This window comes from Dipodomys spectabilis, unplaced genomic scaffold, assembly GCF_019054845.1.
Source record: "Dipodomys spectabilis isolate Male_0828 unplaced genomic scaffold, ASM1905484v1 ptg000091l, whole genome shotgun sequence".
NCBI classification, from domain to species: Eukaryota; Metazoa; Chordata; class Mammalia; order Rodentia; family Heteromyidae; genus Dipodomys; species Dipodomys spectabilis.
The window spans coordinates 1,673,236-1,696,022 of record NW_024870768.1 but is presented as its reverse complement, the minus strand read 5'-3'; the positions used below and the strand labels follow the sequence as shown (position 1 = coordinate 1,696,022).

At 39.6% G+C, this 22,787-nt stretch overlaps 1 protein-coding gene across 10 annotated transcripts in view; it reads right to left on the bottom strand.

Moving 5' to 3' along the window:
* Positions 1–22,787, bottom strand: part of Phf8 (PHD finger protein 8) — a 112,123-nt gene that overhangs the window by 5,644 nt on the left and 83,692 nt on the right. For all 10 annotated transcript variants that reach the window (XM_042684845.1, XM_042684848.1, XM_042684843.1 and 7 more), the window contains 2 exons: positions 14,254–14,349; positions 1,135–1,244 (listed from right to left, as the gene is read on the bottom strand). In XM_042684845.1, the coding sequence (XP_042540779.1) occupies positions 1,135–1,244; positions 14,254–14,349 (206 nt within the window). The remainder of the gene's footprint in view (positions 1–1,134; positions 1,245–14,253; positions 14,350–22,787) is intronic.

Here is a 22,787-nt window from a genome sequence, read left to right as displayed (position 1 = left end):
CCAGTTTTTCCCTCCTGTCTCCAATTAACCATACCCCAACTGGAAGTGGAGCTATGCCTCAAAGTGGTAGAATGCTAGCCTTGAGCAATAAAAGCTCAGCAATAGACCCAGGCCCTGAGTTAAAGCCCCATGACCAACAAACAGAAAAAAGAAAAAAGAAAAAACAAAGAAAAGAACCAGCAGTTTCACCTCTAAATGTTTGTAGTGTTTCTGAGCACATTATATGTGTTAAACAAATTTGTAATGAAAGATATGAAATTGATTCTAATAAAGGTGACTCTTTAGGACAAAAAATAGTGGCTAACATTATCTTAAGAAAGACAAATTGGAGAAGAAAAAATCTACTACTATACCAAATTTCAATAGTGATAGGTGGTTGATAATTTTTATTTTGTGATAATTGGAGTTGGAACTCAGGGCCTCACATTAACTAAATAGTTGCTTTGTCACTTCAGCCACACCTCCAGCTCTTTTTCTGCTTTAGTCATTTTCCAGATAAATAGACACTCACACTTTTTTGCCTAGGGTTAGCCTTAGACTATTATCTTACAACTTACACCTCTCACACAGCTAAGACTATGTTGTTGTTATTGCTATTGTTGAGATGGGGGGAGGTCCTTAGCAACTTTTTGTCCAGACGGGCTTTGAACTGCAATCCTCCTGATCTTTGCTTCCCAGGTAGGTGGGATTAGTAGTGGGCACCACCATAGCGAGGTGGTAGCTGAGAACTTAAGTGTACTTAACAGAGCCATTTCCTCAGGACTGTCTGAGGGCAAAGGACAGATCAAATCCTTCCTATCAGTGGGTTTTCTGGTTTTTTTTTTTTTTTTTTTTGGTGTCTGTATGGATACTTAACTCAGGGCCTGGAGCTCTCTCTTGGCTTTCTTACTCATGGCTGGTACTCTACCACTTGAGACATGTATCTAATATAACTCTAAATCATGTCAACTGTATAACCTTTGGAAGTTGCTTGTCTTAGAGCTAGTATGTGAAAGGGATGGTATACTGCCAAGGATAAAGATCAATGGTTGCCTGAGACAATGATGAGATCCTATTAGCCAGAACATCTAAGCTTTGAGGCTCTAAGGGAAACTGGGATTGATAGCAAGATCATGCCTATGTGTCAGCACTTACCTGCTGTGCCAGCTTTGCAGCTGCCGCAGCCAAACCTGTCTCAATAGAAGCAACTCGGGTCCCCTCACGCACAGGACGGTCCTGCTTGGGTAGAGTTGGGGTCACACGTGCTAAGAGGGAAACGGTACAAGGTGTTACTATCTAAGATATTTATCTGGATGTCAATTATATTTTCTAGCTACTCCAAAGATCGTCTTTTTTTCCCCCCTTCTATACTGGGGATTGGACTGAAGCCTGTCCTTGCTATGAAGCAATCTAACAAGTATTTTAATACTTGAGAAACACCCCTTGTCTCTTCAATGTTTATTTTTCGTGCCAGTCCTGGGCTTTAACTTAGGGCATGGGCGCTGTCCCTGAGCTTTAACTTAGGGCATGGGCACTGTCCCTGAACTTTTTTTGCTTAAGACTAGCACTCTACCACTTGACCACTTCTGGCCTTTTTGGTAATTTATAAGAGTCTCACAGACTTTCCTGCATGGGCTGGCTTTGAATCTGGATCCTCAGATCTCAGCTTACTGAATAGCTAGGATCACAGACATGAACCACCAACATCCAGCTCAAAGCCAGTCCCCCGCGCACACCCCCGCCAAGGTATATTAGTTTTCTTGCTTCCCATGAGGTAAGAAGCTAATTTACAAATACTCAAAACACAATGAGTAAAGTGATTACAGTTGTTCATGTTTTTTGCTCCTTGCCAAACTTTCTAATTTTATTTTCCTCACCCATTGTTATGGTTTCACTGTCCCTCCAAACACTCAAGTGGAACTTGGTCACTTGAACAACCTTTAAAGAGGTACCAGCTAAGTGCTAGATAGGGTTTGGATGCCAGTCTGAGCAGAGAGGCCTGTGAGATCCTTATCTCCAACTAACCAGCAAAAAGCTGGAAGTGGTAGACCATCAGCCTTGAACATAAAAGCCAAGTGTGAGTCTGAGGCCTTAAGTTCAAGCCCCAGTACTGGGACCAAAAAACCCCAAACAAACAATGGATAAAACTTGATAAAACTTGGTATCATGGGAGTGGTTAGTTACAGAAGGGTGATTTTAGCTCTTTTCCCCTCTCTTTCCCTCTTTTTCATCAAATGGTACCTTCTGCTTATAGAGTGATGGAGCAATGTTTACCAGGTGCCAGTATCTCGCAGCTGGACTTCTCAGCCTCCAGAACCATGAGGCAAATAAAATTCTTGCTTAGAATTTACCCAGTGTGTGATATTGTTATAGAAGAAGAAAATAGACTAAGAAACCGTATCTTCAGTTCTTCTAAACAGATTGCTTCCTTATTACACTCCCCAAGTACGCATACTTCATCCTGTCTCCCTATGTCTTCATCCTCATCAACACTGCCTTTAGTATGCTTCTTCCCTTTTGTCGACCTATTCAAAATCTATCTAACCTTCCAAAGTACCCTGACAGTAATTTCCTATGTAAAGCATTTAGGAACTCTTTGGTCCCATTGATTGTTTTTTCTTCAGAAAACTTCTATGTTTCAAACATAGCACATATAACTTTATCTCATTTATATCAATGGGTGTCATTTTGTCTACACACCAAAAGAACACGTTGTTTATAAACTCTTTTATATTCCCTTCACACTGAATCAAAAAAGTTACTTTTCAATAGGAAGTATATAGCCTCAGAGCATTAGGAATGGGTTTTTAACTGCAGAATGCCAGCTAATAAAGGTAGCAGGAATAACTGAACTAGAAAATCTCTAGTTTGCAAATCCTACTGAAACAAGTGATTTTAGAGAATTGATATTCACATAGTACCAATGTTATCACTTCACAGAATATATATTAGTCTTGTCATCACCTTAGGTAATATACTCAAGTACTAACTTTAGTGACATTAATAACTGAAACAGTATGACATCATATGCCTCTTGATGTGGTATAACAGAGAATCCACAACATCATCTTAGAAATTGTTAAAGGGAATTATTAACTTTGTTAAGTATTAAAAATGTGGGCAAATAGGAAGGTGTGGTATTCCTCAAAAATAGTAAAGTATAAATGGATAAAATATATTGTGATATTGCTGTATATTACTTTGAAGTGACTCAGGAAAAACTAAAATACCCAGATATAGATGACTGAATGATGGCAAAAAATTTTAATAGAAGAATTCAGTTATTGATAATATGGATGTTTCACTTTAATGTTTATTTAATAATGGATCAATTTGTTGAAAGTACATTATATATGCATGTATGGAAAAAAACAAAAATTTCCATAAAATAAAAATTTAAATAATGAGTGAGACCAAGAGATTTTAGCAGCCAATTGTAATGTGTATTCCTTGAATGAATCCTGGTTTGAATAAACCAATTGTAACAGGTGCTTCTGGTACTATTAGAGGAAATTTAAATAACAATTTGGCATAAGATGATATTAAGAAAATAAATTGTTCAGGTGTCATATATGGTATTGTGGTTATGGAAGAAGATACCAGTTTTTAGAGATTCATATTAAACTACTGAGGTGGAGATGTCATAACGGGTGACCATAGTGAAAAGGCAAAAGGGCTTTTGAAAATTTATTTCTCAATAACAAAGGAGGAGGCAACAATGCTTGAGAAGAAATGTACTTGTTATCTTGCCCATATAATTGTAACCCCTCTGTAAGGTATTTTCACAATAAAAAAAAGAAAATTTATTTCTCAATAAAAACAATGAGATAATTAGCAGAATTTGTACAACAAGTTTTTCAGTACACTTAACTAAAGGCTTGCAAAAATGTAGAGAGAATTTACACAAGAATAACAAATGAATCTCAGAACATCAACCTCTGAAACATTTTAATTCACTGTTGACATATCCACTTTTCCTCAGCTTAGAGGCTGCCTTGAAAAATAACAGCCTACACTCCCAGTGATGTAGTGAGTAGAAAGGAGCCAGAGATTTCTTTCAAAGCCCAGTGCTAAAAGTCTCTCCCTGGGGAGGATTTATAAGACAAAGTATAAAGGCAAGGGCTTAATGTCCCGGTGGTTGAAAGGTGATGCATAACAGTTGTAGCAAACAATGAATTCCCAAGCTTAAAAGGAAGCTAAGGAATGAGATGGTCATAGGATATTTGAAGCTGGGCTTCTAGAAAGCCAAATAGGTATGTGGGGGCTATCTGAAAGACTTGAGAAGATCCTAAGCACACACTTTTAGTTGACTTTGAGGCTTTGCACAGCAGGAAATGAAAGCTAAGGCAGAGTTGTAAATTGCCTAGCTGAGCACTGAAGTTCTGGACCAACAAGGACTGTTACAAGAGGCCCTTAGAAAGGCACTATGAGATTCTGGCATTTAAAGAAATCTGTCAAATCTTCAGAGTGCAGTTGTTAGTTGTAAAATCACTTAACAAATAACAATGACAACAAGCAACAACAACAATGAACCCTTGCAGGCAGAGTTGCCACAGCTTGCTTGCTTTTCTTTCTTTCCTTCCTTTCTTTCCTTCTTTCTTTCCTTTCTTTCTTTCCTTTCTCTCCTTCCCTCTCTCTCTCTCTTTCTTTTCTTTCTTTCTTGTCTGTCTTGGGGCTTGAACTCTGGTCCTAGGCGCTGTCTCTGAGCTTTTTGGTTCAAGGCGAGCACTCTACCACAGCACCATATCTGGTTTTCTGGTGGTTAACTGGAGATATGAGTCATAGGGACTTTCCTGCCTGGTCTGGCTTTGAACTGCAATCCTCAGATCTCAGCCTTCTGAGTAGTTAGGATTACAGGCGACTGACCGGCTACTGCATTTTAAATGTCTACTTCTCAAAAGAATTCTAAGACATACAAAGAAAAAATAATATACATAAGAAAAAAAGTAGGGTAGAGCACTGGCCTTGAGCTGAAGAGCTGAGGGACAGTGCCCAGGCCCAGAGTTCAAGCCCCACGACTAAATAAATAAACAAATAAATAAATACATGTAATCAACAAATTCTCCCTGCTTCTTAGACAAAGTTAGACTTACTAGATAAGGACTTTTAATCATCTATTTTGTAAATTTGGAATATAAAGGAAGTCATATCTAGAAAGGTATGAGAAAGATTTCACAAAAAATAAAACCAATAAAAAATATATCCAATTTAAAAAAAAATATATATATATATATGTTTGTCGGTCGTGGGGCTGGGCGTTGTCCTTGCATTCTTCAGCTCAAGGCGAACGCTCTACCACTTGAGCCACAGTACCACTTCTGGTTTTCTGGTGGTTAACTGGAGATAAGTCTCATGGACTTTCCTGCCTGGGCTGGCTTTGAACCGTGATCCTCAAATCTCAGCCTCCTGAGTAGCTAGGGTTATATAGGCTTGAGCTACCAGCACCCAGCTATTTTTCAGAGAAGTGCTTGAAAAGTTAAACAAACAGAGAGCCAGTGGTTCTTATCTGTATTGTAATCCTAGCTCCTCAGGAGTCTACGATTTGAGGGTTGGGGTTTGAAGTCAGCCAGTTCAGGAAAGTCTATGAGACTCTTATTGCCAAGTAATCACAAAAAGAGCTGGAAATGGAGCTGTGGCTCAAGTGGAAGGGTGCTAGCCTTGAGCAAAAGATCTCAGGGATAGCGCCCAGGCCCTGAGTTCAAGCCCCAGGACTAGCAAAATAATTAAAAAGTTAAACAAAAAGCAGACTGGAACATATCTTCCTAATAATGAGGAGAAACCTACCAGGACAAAAGTTATCCTGGGAATGTGCAATCATACAGAGACAGTTCAAAGAAAACAAAACCTGTTCAAATAAGAGGGGATTTTTGACAGATTCCAACTAGTGTCACTTGGGCTTGCCCTTTCAAAAGTAATTGAAAAGCAGGCACCGGTGTCTCATGCCTGTAATACTAGCTATTCAGAAGGCTGAGATCTGAGGCTTGTGGTTATAAAAATTAAAATAAAACTTCAAGTACAGACTTACTACCATAAGCTTCTAGGCCAACCCTCAGAGGAGTAAAGTAAACCTGTCTTCTCTTGGTGAACAGAAAGTAACCAAAATGGACATCATCTCTTCTCAGTCAGAGTTACTTCTTCAGAAGGGGAAATGAATGCAGAGACCCTGGAAAAGCAATCAAGGCAAAGACTTTCCCCCCTCAGAGGTTCTATATCCTTCACCATGGCCTCCAGCAGTTGCACATGAGGACCTCTGGGCATCACATCATGGCTCATTGCCCCTGGAAGGCTAGCACATAAACAATGGGCTGACTGGATTCCAGAGGTGTGTGCTGGAAGGGACATCCAGTAAAAAGGGTTAAATAATGCATGAAGAGCTTGTGCAGGCTGAGTGTAGCCTCTGATTAGGTCTGAGGACAGCTATGTTTATAGCCTATAGGCTGTCCAATGATCATGATAGTCATGTAGCTCTCTCCTAGCAACACTAGTCTCCTCTCTTGGGACTCCACCTGTCTAGCACAAACCCTATTTATCTTCCTTTTCATTAATCTTTATCATTTACTACTCAAAAAGTTAAATACTAGTTAAGTAAAATAACTAAAAAAAAAAAAAAAAACCTTACTAAAGGGTTTAAACAACAGATTTGAGCAAGAAGAATCAATGACCCTGAACAAACTAATTGAGATTATGTGTTTAGAATTTTTAAAGAACAAAAGAAAATGAACAGAATGAGAGACATTAGGAATAAAGAATAAAGAAAACTTGAAGAAACAGGGGTATCACTGAAGCATAGGTGGGGTGGTACAGTGGTACAGTGATTGTGTAGCATACACAAAACCAGTGTTTGATCCCTAGCACTAAAAAAAGAAAAAGAAAAAGAAAGAAAATAGTAGAGAACTTTCCAAACTTGATAAATTCAACAACTTGAACAAACTAAAATATACCACACATCATAATCAAAACTAAAGTCACCTGGTTGTTGGTGGGTTATGCCTATAATCCAAGCTACTCAGGATGCTGAGATCTGGGGATCACCGTTTGAAACCAGGCAGAGCAGGAAAGTCTGTGAGATTCTTTTTTTTTGTGGGTCCGGTCGTGGGGCCTGAACTCTGGGCCTGGGTGCTGTCCCTCAGGTCTTTAGCTCAAGGCTAGCGGTCTACCACTTGAGCCACAGCGCCACTTCCAGTTTTTTTCTTTTTGCTTATGTGGTGCTGAGGAATCGAACTCAGGGCCTCATGCATGCAAGGCAAGCGCTCTACCACTGAGCCACCTTCCCAGCCCCATCTGTGAGATTCTTATCACCAATAAACTGCTCAGAAAAAGCCAGAAGTGGCATTGTGGCTCAAGTGGTAGAGCACCAGCCTTGAGAAAAAGAATCTCAGGGACAATGGGAAGGCCCTGAGTTTAAGCCCCCCACACACAAAAAAACCCCCTGCCATTATATGCCAAAAAGCTGAGAGCTTGAGGCCATGAGTTCAAAGCCCTGTTACCAGCACCAAAACCAAAACCAAAAACAGCTTATTATCACAAACCACATATTCTAGAAAGTAGTAAGAGATCCTCTTTAAAAACACATACAAAGCCGGGCGCCAGTGGCTCACGCCTGTAATCCTAGCTACTCAGGAGGCTGAGATCTGAAGATTGCAGTTCAAAGCCAGCCAGGCAGGAAAAGTCCACGAGACTCTTGTCTCCCAATAAACCACTAGAAAACTGGAAGTGGCACTGTGGCTCAAGCGGTAGAGCGCTCACCTTGAGCTGAAATGCACAGGGGCAGTGCCCAAGCCCAGAGTTCAAGCTGCACGACCAACGGAAAAAAAAACAAAACAAACAAACAAACAACAAAAAAAAACAACACATCCAAGCCAGGTGTCAGTGGTTCATGCCTGTGTAATCAGGAGGATCACAGTTTGAAGCTAGCTTGAACAGGACAGTCCATAAGATGCTTACCTCCAATTGACTACCAAAAAAAGCAGGAAGCGTAGCTGGGCCCTGGTGGCTCATGCCTGTAATCCTAGCTACTAAGGAGGCTGAGATCTGAGGATTGCAGTTCAACGCCAGCCTGGGCAGGAAAGTCCATGAGACTCTTATCTCCAATAAACCACTAGAAAACTGGAAGTGGCACTGTGGCTCAAGTGTAGTGTGCTAGCCTTGAGCTGAAGAGCTGAGGGATAGCACCCAAGTGCAGAGATCAAGCCCCACGGCTGACAAAATAAAAAATAAATAAATAAAAATAAAAAAAGAATAATGTACTCTGTGACAAAAATAGTGTAAAAAAAGAATAATAGTCTATATAAGATAATTTGAAAGATAAATTAGAATGTTAATGTTAATCCTCAGGATAGCCACTAAGAAATACAAAATAGACTTTTATTTATTTTTTTGGGTCCGGTTGTGGGGCCTGAACTCTGGGCCTGGGCACTGTCCCTGAGCTCTTCAGCTCTAGGTTAGCGCTCTACCACTTGAGCCACAGCGCCACTTCCAGTTTTTTTCTTTTTGCTTATGTGGTGCTGAGGAATCGAACCCAGGGCCTCATGCATGCAAGGCAAGCACTCTACCACTGAGCCACCTTCCTAGCCCCAGACAAAATAGACTTAAAGACAAAAATCATTAGTACAAAGAATATTCTTTGTTGGTCCCTAGATTGAACCCAGGGCCTCACATATGCTAAGCAAGTGCCCTGTGATAAACTATACCCCTACTCCCCAAGATCAACATTTTATGACTAAAGAGTCAAGCTAACAAGAAGATTTACCAAGTACAAAGGCTGGGGTATATCTCAATAGTAACAGTGTATGTCTAGCTGCTCAAGGCCCTGAGTTCCCAATAACAGAAGTAGGCACTGATAGCTATTACCTATAATACTAGGAAGCTGAGATCTGAAGGATCACAGTTTGAAGCCAGTCTATACGGAAAAGTGCATGAGTCTCCATCTCCAAAATAACAAAAAGTTGGAGGTTTGGCTCAAGTGACAGACCACCAGCTAAATAAGCTGAGCAAGTTCAAGGACCCGAGTTCAAACCCAGGTACTGACAAAAAAAGTAATTAATAATAATAAAGGGATAAACAGTTGGAGAACTCAAAACTCAGTCAGTAATAAAACAATTAGAAAATCAGCGAGGAACTAAAGATGTCATGTCTAAGATTTACTTAAGCTGCCTCAGAAAAAGGAATAAAGCAAACATAGTGAAAATGAAAATTATTAACTCTTGAGAGAACAAAAATTAAGACATTTATGGCACTGACCTAATTTTCTATATGTTTTTAAGTTATCTAACAAAATTTATCTTAAAAGGAAAAAAAATACGTTGTATTCTTATGCTGGTAACCACAATGAGTTACTTATTATAGTAAAATAGTATATTTACATATATTTCTATTTATAGTAATTTTTAAATACCTAAAAAGGCTAGTTTTTTTCACTTTTTTTTTTTTTTTGTAGGTTGTGGGGCTTGAACTCTGGGCCTGGGCGCTATCCTTCAGCTCTTCAGCTCAAGGAGAGCACTCTGCCACTTGAGCTACAGCGCCACTTCCGGTTTTCTGGTGGTTTATTAGGGATAGGAGTCTCACGGTCTTTCCTGCCAGGGCTGGCTTTGAACCGCGATCCTCAGATCTCAGCCTCCTGAGTAGCTAGGATTACAGGCGTGAGCCACCAGCGCCCAGCTCACTTTTTGTTTTTATTGCAGTAGTGGGGTTTGAACTCAGGACCTGGCTCTTGATAGGCATGCACTGACATTTGAGCCATGCTCTCAGCTCTCTGCTTTTAGTTATTATTCAGAGTCTCTCACATTTTACGCAGCCTTGAACAGAAATCCTCCTATTTATACTTCTTGCTTTGCAGAGATTACAAGTGTACATGCCCATGTGGGGTCTTGCTAAACTTGTTGCTCAGGCTGGTTTTGAACTGCAATCATTCCAGTCATCTCTCCTGAGTAGCTGGGGTTAGAGGAGTGAGTCTCTGTGATAGTCTTGGTCATATGACTCACTTTCCACAAAAGGATGTTAAAAAGAAGAGAAACCCAGCAGGGATCAGTGGCACATGCCTGTAATCATAGTACTTTAGAAGTAGAGGCAGAATAATGAGTTTGAAGTTAACTTAGTCTCTGTAGGCAAGACAGTCTCAAAAAAAAATCAAGACCTGGAGATATAGCTTAAAGGTAGAGTACTTGTCTACTATGTGCAAAATCCTGGGTGCAAAAAAAAAAAAGGGAAAAGGTTTGGAAGAGGGGGTACTAAGGAAGTCTGTTAGTTCCTTTTCTATCTGCCCTTCTGAACTACAACCTGCTCTGGAAATACAGTAGCTATCTGTGACTCTATTAAGGATGCTTGAGACATTCCTCTTAATTAAATGTAAATACTGTGCCTAACAGATATGCTCAATTAAGGATTTCTTAAATAAATAAGCTTTCTCATACACGGCCAACTGGAATGCACGTTGGTATGACCTTTTTGGAAGGCAATTCGTCAATACTTATCAAGAACTTGTGTGTGTGTGTGTGTGTGTGTGTGTGTGTGTGTGTGTGCGCGTGCATGTGTGCGTGTGCGTGTTTGTGTGTGTGTGTGTGTGTGTGCCAAAACTAGGGCCTGAACTCAAGGCCTTAGCATAGTCCCTTAGCTGTATTGCTCAAGGCTGGAGCTCTATCACTTGATCCATAATTTCATTTCAGGCTCTTTTTTTATGGTTAATTGGAGATAAGTGTTTCACAGACTCTCTTGCTCTGGCTTTCTTCAAACCACAATTTTTCAAACCACAATCCTCGAATCTCAGCCTCTTGAGTAGGTAGGATTACAGGTGTAAGCCACCTGTTAAGTACTTTAAAAACATTTATATTAACAAACTGTTGGCAATGATGTATTATTGGTATAAGTCTAAACGATCTCCATGATATATTATTACACAAGAAAAGAAAGAAGTAAGCCGGCACCCGTGGCACACACCTGTAATCCTATCTACTCAGGAGGCTGAGATCTGAGGACTGCAGTTCAAAGCCAGCTCGGGCAGGAAAGACCTTGAGATTCTGATCTCCAATGAAACACTAGAAAACCAGAAATGTCACTGTGGCTCAAGTGGGAGAGCACTAGCCTTGAGCTGAAAAGCTCAGGAGGGACAGTGCCCAAGCCCAGAGTTCAAGCCCCACAACTGACCAAAAAAAAAAAAAAAAAAAAAAGGAAGATGTAGGGACATATAAAGTAACATTTCAACTGAGTAAAACAAATGTAAAAAGAAGTATGACATGCACTTGTTTATTCATAAACCATCTCTAAAAAGATAAACTAGAAGTTGTGGTTTATTCCAAATGGAGCATCACATTTTTATACTCACAAATTTCAACATTTATACTCATGTATTTTTTTTGGGGGGGGGGGGGCGGTTGTGGGCCTGAACTCTGGGCCTGGGTGCTGTCCCTCAGCTCTTCAGCTCAAGACTAGCGCTCTACCACTTGAGCCACAGAGCTACTTCTGGCTTTTTTTTTCCTGCTTATGTGGTGCTCAGGAATCGAACCCAGGGCCTCATGCATGCAAGGCAAGCGCTCTACCACTGAGCCACCTTCCCAGCCCAATACTCATGTATTTTAACCCTTTTAAGGTTTCATTCTTAATAAATTACAAGAAATACATTCACATAAGATGCTTACTTCAAATGTTATCACTAATTATGAAAATTGCAGAAAAGCTTACATGCTGCACATTAAAGGAGAATTTAGAACTGGGCTCCAGTGGCTCATGCTTGCAATCCTACTTACTCAGGATGCTGAGGTCTGAAGATCATGGTTTAAAGCCAGCCCTGGCAAGACAAGTCCATAGGACTCAGCTCCAATTAACCACCAAAATGCCGGAAGAGGAGTTATGGCTTAAGTGGAAGAGCATTAGCTTTGAGCAAAAAAAGCTCAGGGACAGCACCCAGTCCCTGAGTTCAAGCCCTAGCACTGTTCTCCCAAAAAAGGGAGAACTGAGGTATAATCCATTCAGTAAATATTATGTGTTCATTTAAAATATTTATTTATAAACAAAGACGTAGGAATATACTTATAATATTAACTTTAAAGGCCAGATAGGGCTGGGCGACAGTGGCTCATGCCTATAATCGTAGCTACTCAAGATGCTGAAATCTGAGTATCATGGTTCAAAGACTCTCATCTTTAATTAACTACCAAAAAAGCCAGAAGTAGAACTGTGGCTCAAGTGGTAAAGTGCTAGCCTTGAGCAAAAAAGTTCAGGAATAGTGCCCATTCCCTGAGTTAAAGACTCAGGACCAGCACAAAATGAAGATAGGTTTATTGGTTTAAAGTTTTGCAGTCAATCTTTAGTAAATGTAGAGTATTAATCACAAGACAACATATGGTATTAATATCTTCATAGAAGGAAGGTGTAGAAAGAAAAGAGGCATATCAGAAGTTAATGAAAAGAACTAAGTCTAAGCTAACACTAGGAAGGCCAAATAAGACTGAGTGAGAACAGCAGGCCCTTTATTTTCTGGATAACATACATAGATCTCAGCATCCTCTATGGCAGACTTTCAGTTTCTCACACCTCCTGGTGCACATGCCCTTTCAGAATATGTCTCCAAAGTTCCCTATCAAGAGGTACAATCTATTTCCCCAGCCCTGAAATCAGGGTATGGGCATGTAACTTGCTCTAGTCAATGGGACAAGAGTAAACATGATACACACAGAGGCTTGAAATATACTTGTATATTGAGCCCTGTCCCTTTCTTGCTACTGGACATCCTCTGCTGTACTGTGAAGAAGCTTAGGCTTGGAAGAGACTATATAGAAAAGTGTCCTATCAATCTATGTCAGATCCCATACAGCTGAGGGAGATCTTACACCATGCAGCCCCAGACAAGCTAGCTCACATAGGAATAACAGCAATCAACCTTCAGAACCATGAAAAATGATCAACTAGTATTTAACTTTCACAAGTCAAATTATCATTATCATGGTCTATAAAGTTTGTGAATTTTATGAGCTTTAACAATACAACTATTTCTTCCACATCAGGTGATATGTACATTTCTTTCCTTTTGCTTAAGGTAAGCTGTTCCCTCTTTCCCTCTCATTCCCTCCCTCCCATCACTGCCCTTGAGTTGCTTAGTTCATTTTATCAATGTCCAGTGCAGTTGATGGGACCCTCTGTTGTATATTTCCCCTGTTTTCCTCTGATTCTGTGCCCTCCTCTTAGCTTCCTTCAGATGTGCACACACACAGACACACACACACACACACACACATACACACACACAGAGCATATATGTGGTCAAGAACATGGAGTCATTTAGAAATGATATGACATATTGAATGGAGATCCTTTGTTTCGAGTCCTGTTTAACTTTGTCATATCTCCTTGAATTTTGAATTTAACATCCATATATCAGGGAGACCATGTGCTGTTTGTCTCTCTGGCTTACCTCGCTCAAAATCATTTGGTCTAGTTTCATCCATTTCCCTGCAAATGCCATTATTTTGTCCTTTCTAATAGCTGCATAATATTCCATTGGATATAGGTATCACCATTTTTGGATCCATTTAGCTGTAGTGGGGCATCTGGGTTGTTTCCATATCTTGGCTATTGCGAACAGTGCGGCAACAAACATGGAGGTGCATGTGTCCTTGTATCCTGGTTCCTGTTGCTCAGGGGAGATGCCTAGGAGTGGTATGGCTGGGTCATAGGGGAGATCTATATTTAGCTTTCTGAGGTACCTCCAGACTGCTTTCCAAAGTGGTGGTATTAGTGTACATTCTCACGAGCAATGCAGTAGGGTTCCTCTTTCTCTGCATCCCCACCAATATTTGTCACTGGCTAAATTTAACTAGTGTTGTTTTAAGCCACTAAATTTTGGATAGTTTGTTAAGCAGCAATGACATACAATGTAAAAATCACCCAGCCAATGAAATGGAGAAAGTCACTTTATCCCCCTCTAAATTCTATGTTCCCCTTAGTGATTCCTCAGAGATGACTTCTCAATAGGTAAGTTTTAAACCTTGTAGGACAAAACAGTTAGAATAATTTTCCTCTGTGACAAAAAATTTACCAGCGGGCCAGCATGATGGTATCAGAGGTTCTTAGAAGTCTTAGGATACACTTGATAAAAATCTGCTCAAGGTCTTTTTCCTTTCATCTCAACTCAGAGAGTATCAAAATCAACATGTTCCATTGCCTCTAGTTCTGCTGAATTGATAACAAAACTGTGTATCACACACCATTTTAGCTCTAGCATATTATATGTAGGCTAGACAAATGTTTGCCCTGGAGCGTGTGAGGTTTAGAATACTGGATCACCTTTAGGACTCCATGGAGCATCATCTGAATTCTTCTTTTTCTTGGGTCGAGATTTCAAAGCAGGGTCATCATCATCAGACTCCAGGGAAGGATAGACTATAGAAAAAAGAGAAACAGAATAAATTAAGATTTCATCCAAAAGGAGGGACAGAATAATACGTATCTCAGTTCTGCCAACTCCCATACAAATATGTCCTTTATGCCATTCACACTCAAGCAGGAGTTCCTGAACGTATCACATACATTTATAACTTTTATTACTTTTGTACCCTTTTAAGCAAAAGTCTTACCCTTGCACTAACCTAATTCTTTTACTTGATTTTTCTGGCAGTATTGGGTTGAACTCGGGCATCATGCTTACTAGCCAGGTGTTCTATCAGAGACACGCCTCAAACCTTATTTTGCTCTGGTTATTTTGAGATATGGTTCACTTCCTGCCCGGGCCCACACATGTACGACAACTATTTTTTTTAGGCTTCTTTTCATTGCACCCACCACCACATCCAGCTTCCCTCTGTTGAGATGGAGTCATTTATACTTTATATGATTCTCCCAAGAAGCTAACATTACAGGTATGAGCTACAAGTGCCCAGGTTTGATTCAATCATCCAATATCTATCCAGTGACTGAGTTATCTTTTATAATTCAGCTCTAGAATTTCTCCCTTTAAGAAGTCTTCCCTCATGTTACTAATCTGAGTCAGACACCTGCAACAAAATACTAGTAAATCAAATTTTGTAGCATAAAACCATGGCCAAGTACAGTGACTCAGGCCTATAATCCCAATTATTTGGAGAAATGGAGAACTGAAATTTGAGGCCAGACTAGGTAAAAAGTTAGTGAAACTCTATCTCAAAGAACAAGCCAGGCATAGTGGTTCATGTTTGCAATCTAGTACATGGGATAGGATAGGAAGATTACAGTTGATGCCAGCTCCAAGTCAAAGCAAGACCCTATTTGAAAAATAAAGCAAAAAGAACTGGGTACCTGTTCTCAAGCATGAGTCTCCAAGTTCAAGCCCCAGAACTTCCCCCCGAAAAGAAGAGAGTATCATGTATTATGACCAAATGGGATCTATCCTAGGAATCCAAGAATAACCAACATGAGGAAAATCAATATAACAGATATTAGTATAACAAAAGACAAAGTAACCAAAACAAAATGTGATAGAGTAGAAAAAGCATTTGACAAAATGAAGATTAAAGAAAAATTCTTAAAAATACAATGGCACTTACCAAGATACAGGGCAATTATGAAACCCACATCACTCGCAACAGTAAAAGACTAAGAGCTTTCCTCTAAGATCAAGAATATAAGACAGGGGCTAAAGATATAGCTCAGATGGTAGAATACTTGCTTAGGTTGTGCAGGGTCTTGTCTTCAACAGCTAGTACCACAAAACAACAAAAAGAGTAAGACAAAGATAACCATTTTCAGCGCTGCTCTCATAACACTGTACTGAAAGATCAAGCCAGAGCAATTGGACTAGAATAGAATATATCCACATTGGAAAGTAAGAAGTAAAATGATCGCTATTCACAGATTATCTTAATCTGTATACCCAAATAATAAAGAATCCATTCCCCCAAAAGACAATTCAGCTAGTTATGCTATAGACAAATAGTAAAGTATTTATCAATATACAAATGTACAAATAAGCTGTTTCTATATATTAACAATAAATAATACATAAAGAAAATTAAGGAAACACCTCCATTTACAATAGAATCACAAGAATAAGTATGGCCAGGCACTGGTGGCTCATGCCTATAATCCTAGCTACTCAAGAGGCAGAGATCTGAGGATCACCATTCAAAGCCAGCCCAGACAGGAAAGTCTGTGAGACTCTGACTTCCAATTAGCCACCAGAAAACTGGAAGTGCAGGGACAACGCCCAGGCCCAGAGTTCAAGCCTCACAAAAGAAAGAAAGAAAGAGAGAAAGAAAGAAAGAAAGGAAGGAAGGAAGGAAGGAAGGAAGGAAGGAAGGAAGGAAGGAAGGGGCCCAGAGTTCAAGCCTCACAAAAGAAAGAAAGAAAGAAAGAAAGAAAGAAAGAAAGAAAGAAAGAAAGAAAGAAAGAAAGAAAGAAAGAAAGAAAGAAAGAAAGAAAAGAAAGAAAGAAAGAAAGAAAGAAAGGAAGAAAGAAAGAAAGAAAGAAAGAAAGGAAGGAAGGAAGGAAGGAAGGAAGGAAGGAAAGGAGAGAAAGAAAGAAAGGAAGGAGAGAAAGAAAGAAAGGAAGGAGAGAAAGAAAGAAAGAGAAAGAAAGATACACACACACATATACACACGAATAAGTATGAATAAATTTAACTATGTAAACATAAGATATATATAGTGAAAGTTATTCAATATTGTTAAAAGAAATTAAGGAAGATACCAACAGATTGAGAAACAGCTTATACTCTTAAGATGGTAATACCACACAACATGATCTATCAAAATGCTAATGGCCATTTTTGTAGAAATGGATAAGTTGCTCCCAAAATTTGAATTAAATAGCAAGGGACTCTGAACTGTTTTAAAAAATCTTAAATCTGTTTGGACTTATCAACAACTGAAATGTATTAGTTCTGGAGGCTAAAGCGGCCAAGATAAGGCACCAACAGATTTCATGTCTGATAAGAACCACTCTCCTAGACATAAATACATGGCATTCTTCTCACTGAGCCTTCACAAGGTCAAAAAGACAAGAGAGTTCTGTGGTTATCTTTTATAAGGGCAATGTGACCTAACAACCACACCCCAAATACCATTAAATAGGGGTAATGTTTCAATATATGAACTTTGGAGGGATGCAAATATAGCAATAATCCTGAAAAAGAGTAATGTTGGAGAATTCACATTTCCCAGTTTTAAAATTTAGACAAACTGTACTAACCAAAACATATGGCACTGACATAAGAATAGACTTATAGATTGACTAAATAGAATTAGGAATTCAGAAAGAAATTCATCTATCTATAGCTAATAAATTTTGACAAGATCATTTAATGGGGAAAGAATGGTCTTTGAGTTTTTTTTTTTGGGGGGGGGGGGGCGGTCATGGGGCCTGAACTCTGGGCCTTGGAGCTGTCCCTCAGCTCTTCAGCTCAAGGCTAAGGCTCTAGCACTTGAGTCACAGCACCACTTCTGGTTTTTTCTGCTTAGGTGGTGCTGAGGAATTAAACCCAGGGGCTCATGCATGCAAGGCAAGCACTCAACCACTGAGCCACCTTCCCAGCCTGAGATGGTTTTAAACATAGAGTAAGAAACTAAATTAGTAATTTCAAATGAAATACTAAAAATCATTCAAATAATTCAAATGATGGCAGGAGATAGGTAAGAGAAACAAAAAGCAGATGCAACAAGGGAGAAAATGTTTAAAAATGGTAAATATCCGAACATGTCAATAATGACTTCAAGTCTAAAAAACACGCAAGTGAAAGTGATTTTACAATGCCATATGCCAACTTTAGTTGTAATTATATAATTAGGCCAAAAAGAAAAGGATAGAAAATCTTGTATCATTCCAACACTAATTAAAGAATGCTGATTGTATACATGATCAAAGTTATATAATAATCCCTGTGGGGCAATATTGAGGTCTGAACTCAAGGGCCTTACACTTGGTAGGCAGGTTCTCTATTATGAGTCCTATCCTCAATAATTTTAAATCTGGACTGCTTTATCAACAGATATATGAAATGAAAACAGGTATGACTGAAAGGGGAAGTATGACTTATAAAAATTTGGTGGAGGGCTGGGAAGGTGGCTCAGCGGTAGAGCGCTTGCCATGCATGCATGAGGCCCTGGGTTTGATTCCTCAGCACCACACATGCAGAAAAAAAAAGCCGGAAGTGGTGCTGTGGCTCAAGTGGTAGAGCACTAGCATTGAGGTGAAGAGCTGAGGGGACAGTGCCCAGGCCCAGAGTTCAGGCGCACGACTGGAACCCCCCCAAAAAAAAATTTGGTGGAATACTGGGAGCCAGTGGCTCACACCTGTAATCCTAGCAATTCAGGAGGCTGAGATCTAAGATTGCAGCTCAAAGCCTGCCCAAGAGACTCTTACCTCCAATAAACAACTAAAAAAATCCAAAAGTAGAGCTAACATTCAAGTGGTAGCACACACTAGACTTGAGCAAAAGGACAGGGCTCAGGCCTGTCCCAGGACTGTCAGTCCCAGGACTGACACACACACAAAAACAGAAATTGGTGAATGGAGCCAATGTGGTTAAGAGTGAATTCAAAGCATTAAGCTTTTACTTAGAAATGAAAATAAACAGTTCCTGGATGGATATTTTTTAAAACCTAGCTTTTAAAATCATAATGATCAATTAAGATAGTCAAACCATGTCCAACACCATCTTAAGAAATAACTATACAAGCAGGGCACCGGTGGCTCATGCCTCTAATCCTAGCTACTCAGGAGGCTGAGATCTGAGGATTGCAGATCAAAGCTAGCCTGGGCAGGAAAGTCTGTGAGACTCTGACCTCCAATTAACCACCAGAAAATCAGAAGTGGTGCTGTGGCTCAAGTGGCAGCCTTGAGTCGAAGAGCTCAGAGACAGTGCCCAAGCCCAGAGTTTAAGCCCCACAATGGACAAGTAAAAAGAAAAGAAATATCCATACAAAAGTAGCAGTTCTATTAATTAAATCATTATATTAATGAATTAATAGAAAAACACATTCATGTGAAAATAATCCTAGAATTTGTTGAAACCTACTATTCAATCTTAAACTAGAGAGACACTCTTCTGAACTTTATGTGAGTAAAATAAGAGACTTAAATACTAAAATGAAGAAATAGTTGCAGCACAACCCCTTTATAGTCAAGGTTATAAGTACTAGAAAAGAAAGGATGTCATAAGCTGAATTGTCTTTCCGTAAAATTTTTATAATTTAACCCTAACCCCCCACTACCTCAATGTGAATGTATTCACACACGGGGCATTTCAAGTAGATAAGGAAGTAGTGCTGTGGCTCAAGTGGTAGAGCACTAGACTTGAGCTGAAGAGCTCAGGAACAGCATCCAGGCCCCAGAGTTCAAGTCCCTTGATCGACAATAATAATAATCAAGAAGTAGGTAAGTTAACCTGAGGCTGTTAGGATAGGTCCTAATTCATTGTGATAGCCACTGAGATAAATTTAGGTGTCTTTACAAAAAGAGATTAGGACACTCGTATAGCTCTATGTGTACAAAGGATAACCCTGTGGAAAGTCAAAAGGCAGGCCAATTGCAAGCCAAGTGGAGGTTTCCTGACAATAAAGCGAGGAAATAAGTTTCTATGTCTGTGTGTTCTGGGGTCTGAACTCAAGGGCCTAGAGGCTGTCCCTATGCTTTTTTATTCAAGATGAGTGCTCTACCACTTGAGCCACAGCACCACTTCCAGCTTTTTTGAGTAGTTGTTTAATTGGAGATAAGAGTCTCACAGGCTTTCCTGCCCAAGCTGGCTTAGAACTGTGACCCTCAGATCTCAGCCTCCTGAGGAACTACGATTGCAGGTGTGAGCCACCAGTACCCAGCTGGTTTCTGTTTTTTAAGACATTCAAGTTTGTGGCATTTTGTTACAGTAACCTTACCTAACTAATATAGGACACTCAGATCACCTATTTCAAGAACTCAAGATATTTAACTAGAAAATTAATAGGACTAATAAGTTAGCCTAATGAAGGAATCAATATGGGAAAAATCAACTATTTTCTTATACATTAGAAATAGCCAATTATTTACACACACACACACACACACACACACACACACACACACACACACACACAATTAAAAAGATGACATTTTTAAGTAGGAATCAAAATAAAATACTAATGAACTGAAGAAAATAAAGATAAATATATGGATATATCCCATTTCTTAGTAGAAAAACAAAATGGAAGTTAGGCGCCAGTTCCTCACACCTGTATTCCTAATCAGGAGGTCATGATCATAATTCCAAGCCAACTTAGACAGACAAACCCTTAAGAGTCTTATCTCCAATTAACCACCAAAAAGCTGGAAATGGAGCTGTTGCCCATGTCATAGAGCACTAGCCATAAATGAAAATGATAATAAGGGACAGCACCTAGGCACTGAATTCAAGCCCCAGAACTAATACATAAATACAAACACTATATAAAAGACAGACAAAATAGTCTGTTTTGTCACTGTTCATACTCATAAGGTAAATAGAGGAATGATGTACATGTTCCAGAAGTTGCATTAGTTCAAAAGTAATCTTTCTTAACATTTGCTTTTTAAACCAATTAGTGGTAGATTTTCTCACAACCAGAGTGAAAGCCTTAGCAATATGTGATGATAGAAAGGAAAAAGAGTGCAAGCCTGTTTGTATAAAATTAAGTATGTGTGGAACAGGAGATTGGGGCTAAGAAAGCATATGAAGAATTTACAAGAACATTTCCCTCGGTGTTAAAATAGGAAAGGGGGGTCTAAGAGTATAGCTCATTGGTAGAGCACTTGCTTAGCATGTGCAAGGCTGTGGATTTGATCCCCAGTACTACAAACAAATATAAAAAAAAGAGATGAAATCTGGCTCATATTTTAGATTTTAGTTTGATGAAGCTGTCACCTTTTTCAGTAAATGCAATCATAAATGCACATCTGGAAAGGGAATGCCTGAGCCTAGGGTTTAATGCTAGAGAGGATTTGCTCTTTCCATAAAAATAATTTGTACATGTAAATCTTAATTTAAAAATCCTAATAGAATTGACAAGCTGCTTCCAAGCTGTGGAATGGAAAAAGCTCATCAATTGTCTGTACAGTCTGGAAAAAAATAAGAACAAGTAAAGCACTTTTTGTTAAGCTGCCTCTCCGGGGTTGCTGGACAAAGCAGGGAGGAGGAAGCAGAGGCTGAGTGAGCTGTTTGTTCTAAGAGGATTTCTTAAACCAGGTCCAGATGTCTTGGCTGCAAGTTGTTGTGATTAGCTGATGAAGGTGGACTGGGTGGCCAGGGGAACTTGGCATCTTCCTAATACCAATCATAGCTTAGCCCAGAGATGATAAAAGTTTACAGAACAACTGCATTCTACAGAGGGAATTTGCTCCATCACAATCAAAGCCTATAGTAACTCAACTACAGTATTGCTACAATAAACAGACAAGACTTTTTTTTCTTTTTTCTTGTCTGAAACTGAGATTTGAACTCCATACCTGATGCTTTCACTCATTGGCTGGCATTCTACCAACTAAGCCACACTTCCAACCTCGATAAGACTGATTTTTAAGGAATACATTTTATAAAAATAAATAAAATATTAAAAATATCTAACTCAGGGCTTACCAGGTGGTAAAGCAATGTCAATAACATTTTATATGTATTTACTTAATCCTCACACCAACCCATGGGCTCCCAACGGGGAGTTAACTTGTTTACTCAAAGCCACATAGCTAATAAGGCACAGATTTTTAACTAAAATAGAACCACATATAGGTGAACTTCAAACAAAGACGATAATGATAACCAAATCAACAAATGGTGCTGCATTGATTGCTCATGTAGAGAAAAAGTTAGAGTTTTACTTCCAACAATTCACAAAACTTGACTCGAGAAAAAGAGCTAAATATTTAATTTGTAATCAGGTTTTAGATAGGAGGTATGAAAGGGAGTTCTTATCTAAAATATTAGATACAAAAATTATTTTTAAAAAAGGCTGAAAATGTGGTTTAGTGGTACAGTGTATGCATGAAGCCCTGGGTTCGATTCCTCAGTACCACATAAACAGAAAAAGACAGAACTGGTGCTATGGCTCAAGTGGTATGGTGCTAGCCTTGAGCAAAAGAAGCTCAGGGACAGTGCCCAGGTCCTGAGTTCAAGCCCCAGGACTGGCAAAAAAAAAAAAAACTATAAAAAGTACAAAGGTGCTGAGTACCAGTGGCTCACTGTTCAAAGCCAGCCTGGGTAGGAAAGTCCATGAGACTCTGATCTCTGATCTCCAATTAACCACCAGAGAACCAGAAGTAGTGCTGTGGCTCAAGTGGTAGAGCACTAGCCTTGAGCTGAAGAGCTGAGGAACAGTACCCAGGTACAGAGTTCAAGCCCCACGACCAAAAAAAAAAAAAATTACAAAGGCTAGGTGCCAGTGGCTCACGCCTGTAATCCCAGCTACTCAGCAGACTGAGATCTGAGGATTGCAGTTCAAAGCCATCAGGCAGGAAATTCTGTGAGACTCTTTATCTCCACTTAACCACCTCCCCCCAAAAAAAAGCCAGAAATGGAATGGGGATTCAAATGGTAGAGCACTAATCCTGAGCACAAAAGGTCATGGCTAGCACCTAGGCCCTAAATTCAAACCCTAGTACCAGCTACAATTTTTTTTTTTTGCTGGTCCAGGGGCTTGGATTCTGTCCTTGAGCTTCTTTTGCCCAAGGCTAGCACTCTACCACTTAAGCCACACAGCCACTTCTGGCTTTTTCTGTGATTCATTGGAGATAAGAGTCACACGGACTTTTCTGCCTGGGCTGGCTTCAAACCACAATACTCAGATCTCAGCCTCCCAAGTAGCTAGCATTATAGGCGAGATCCACCGGCATCTGTCATTTTTCTT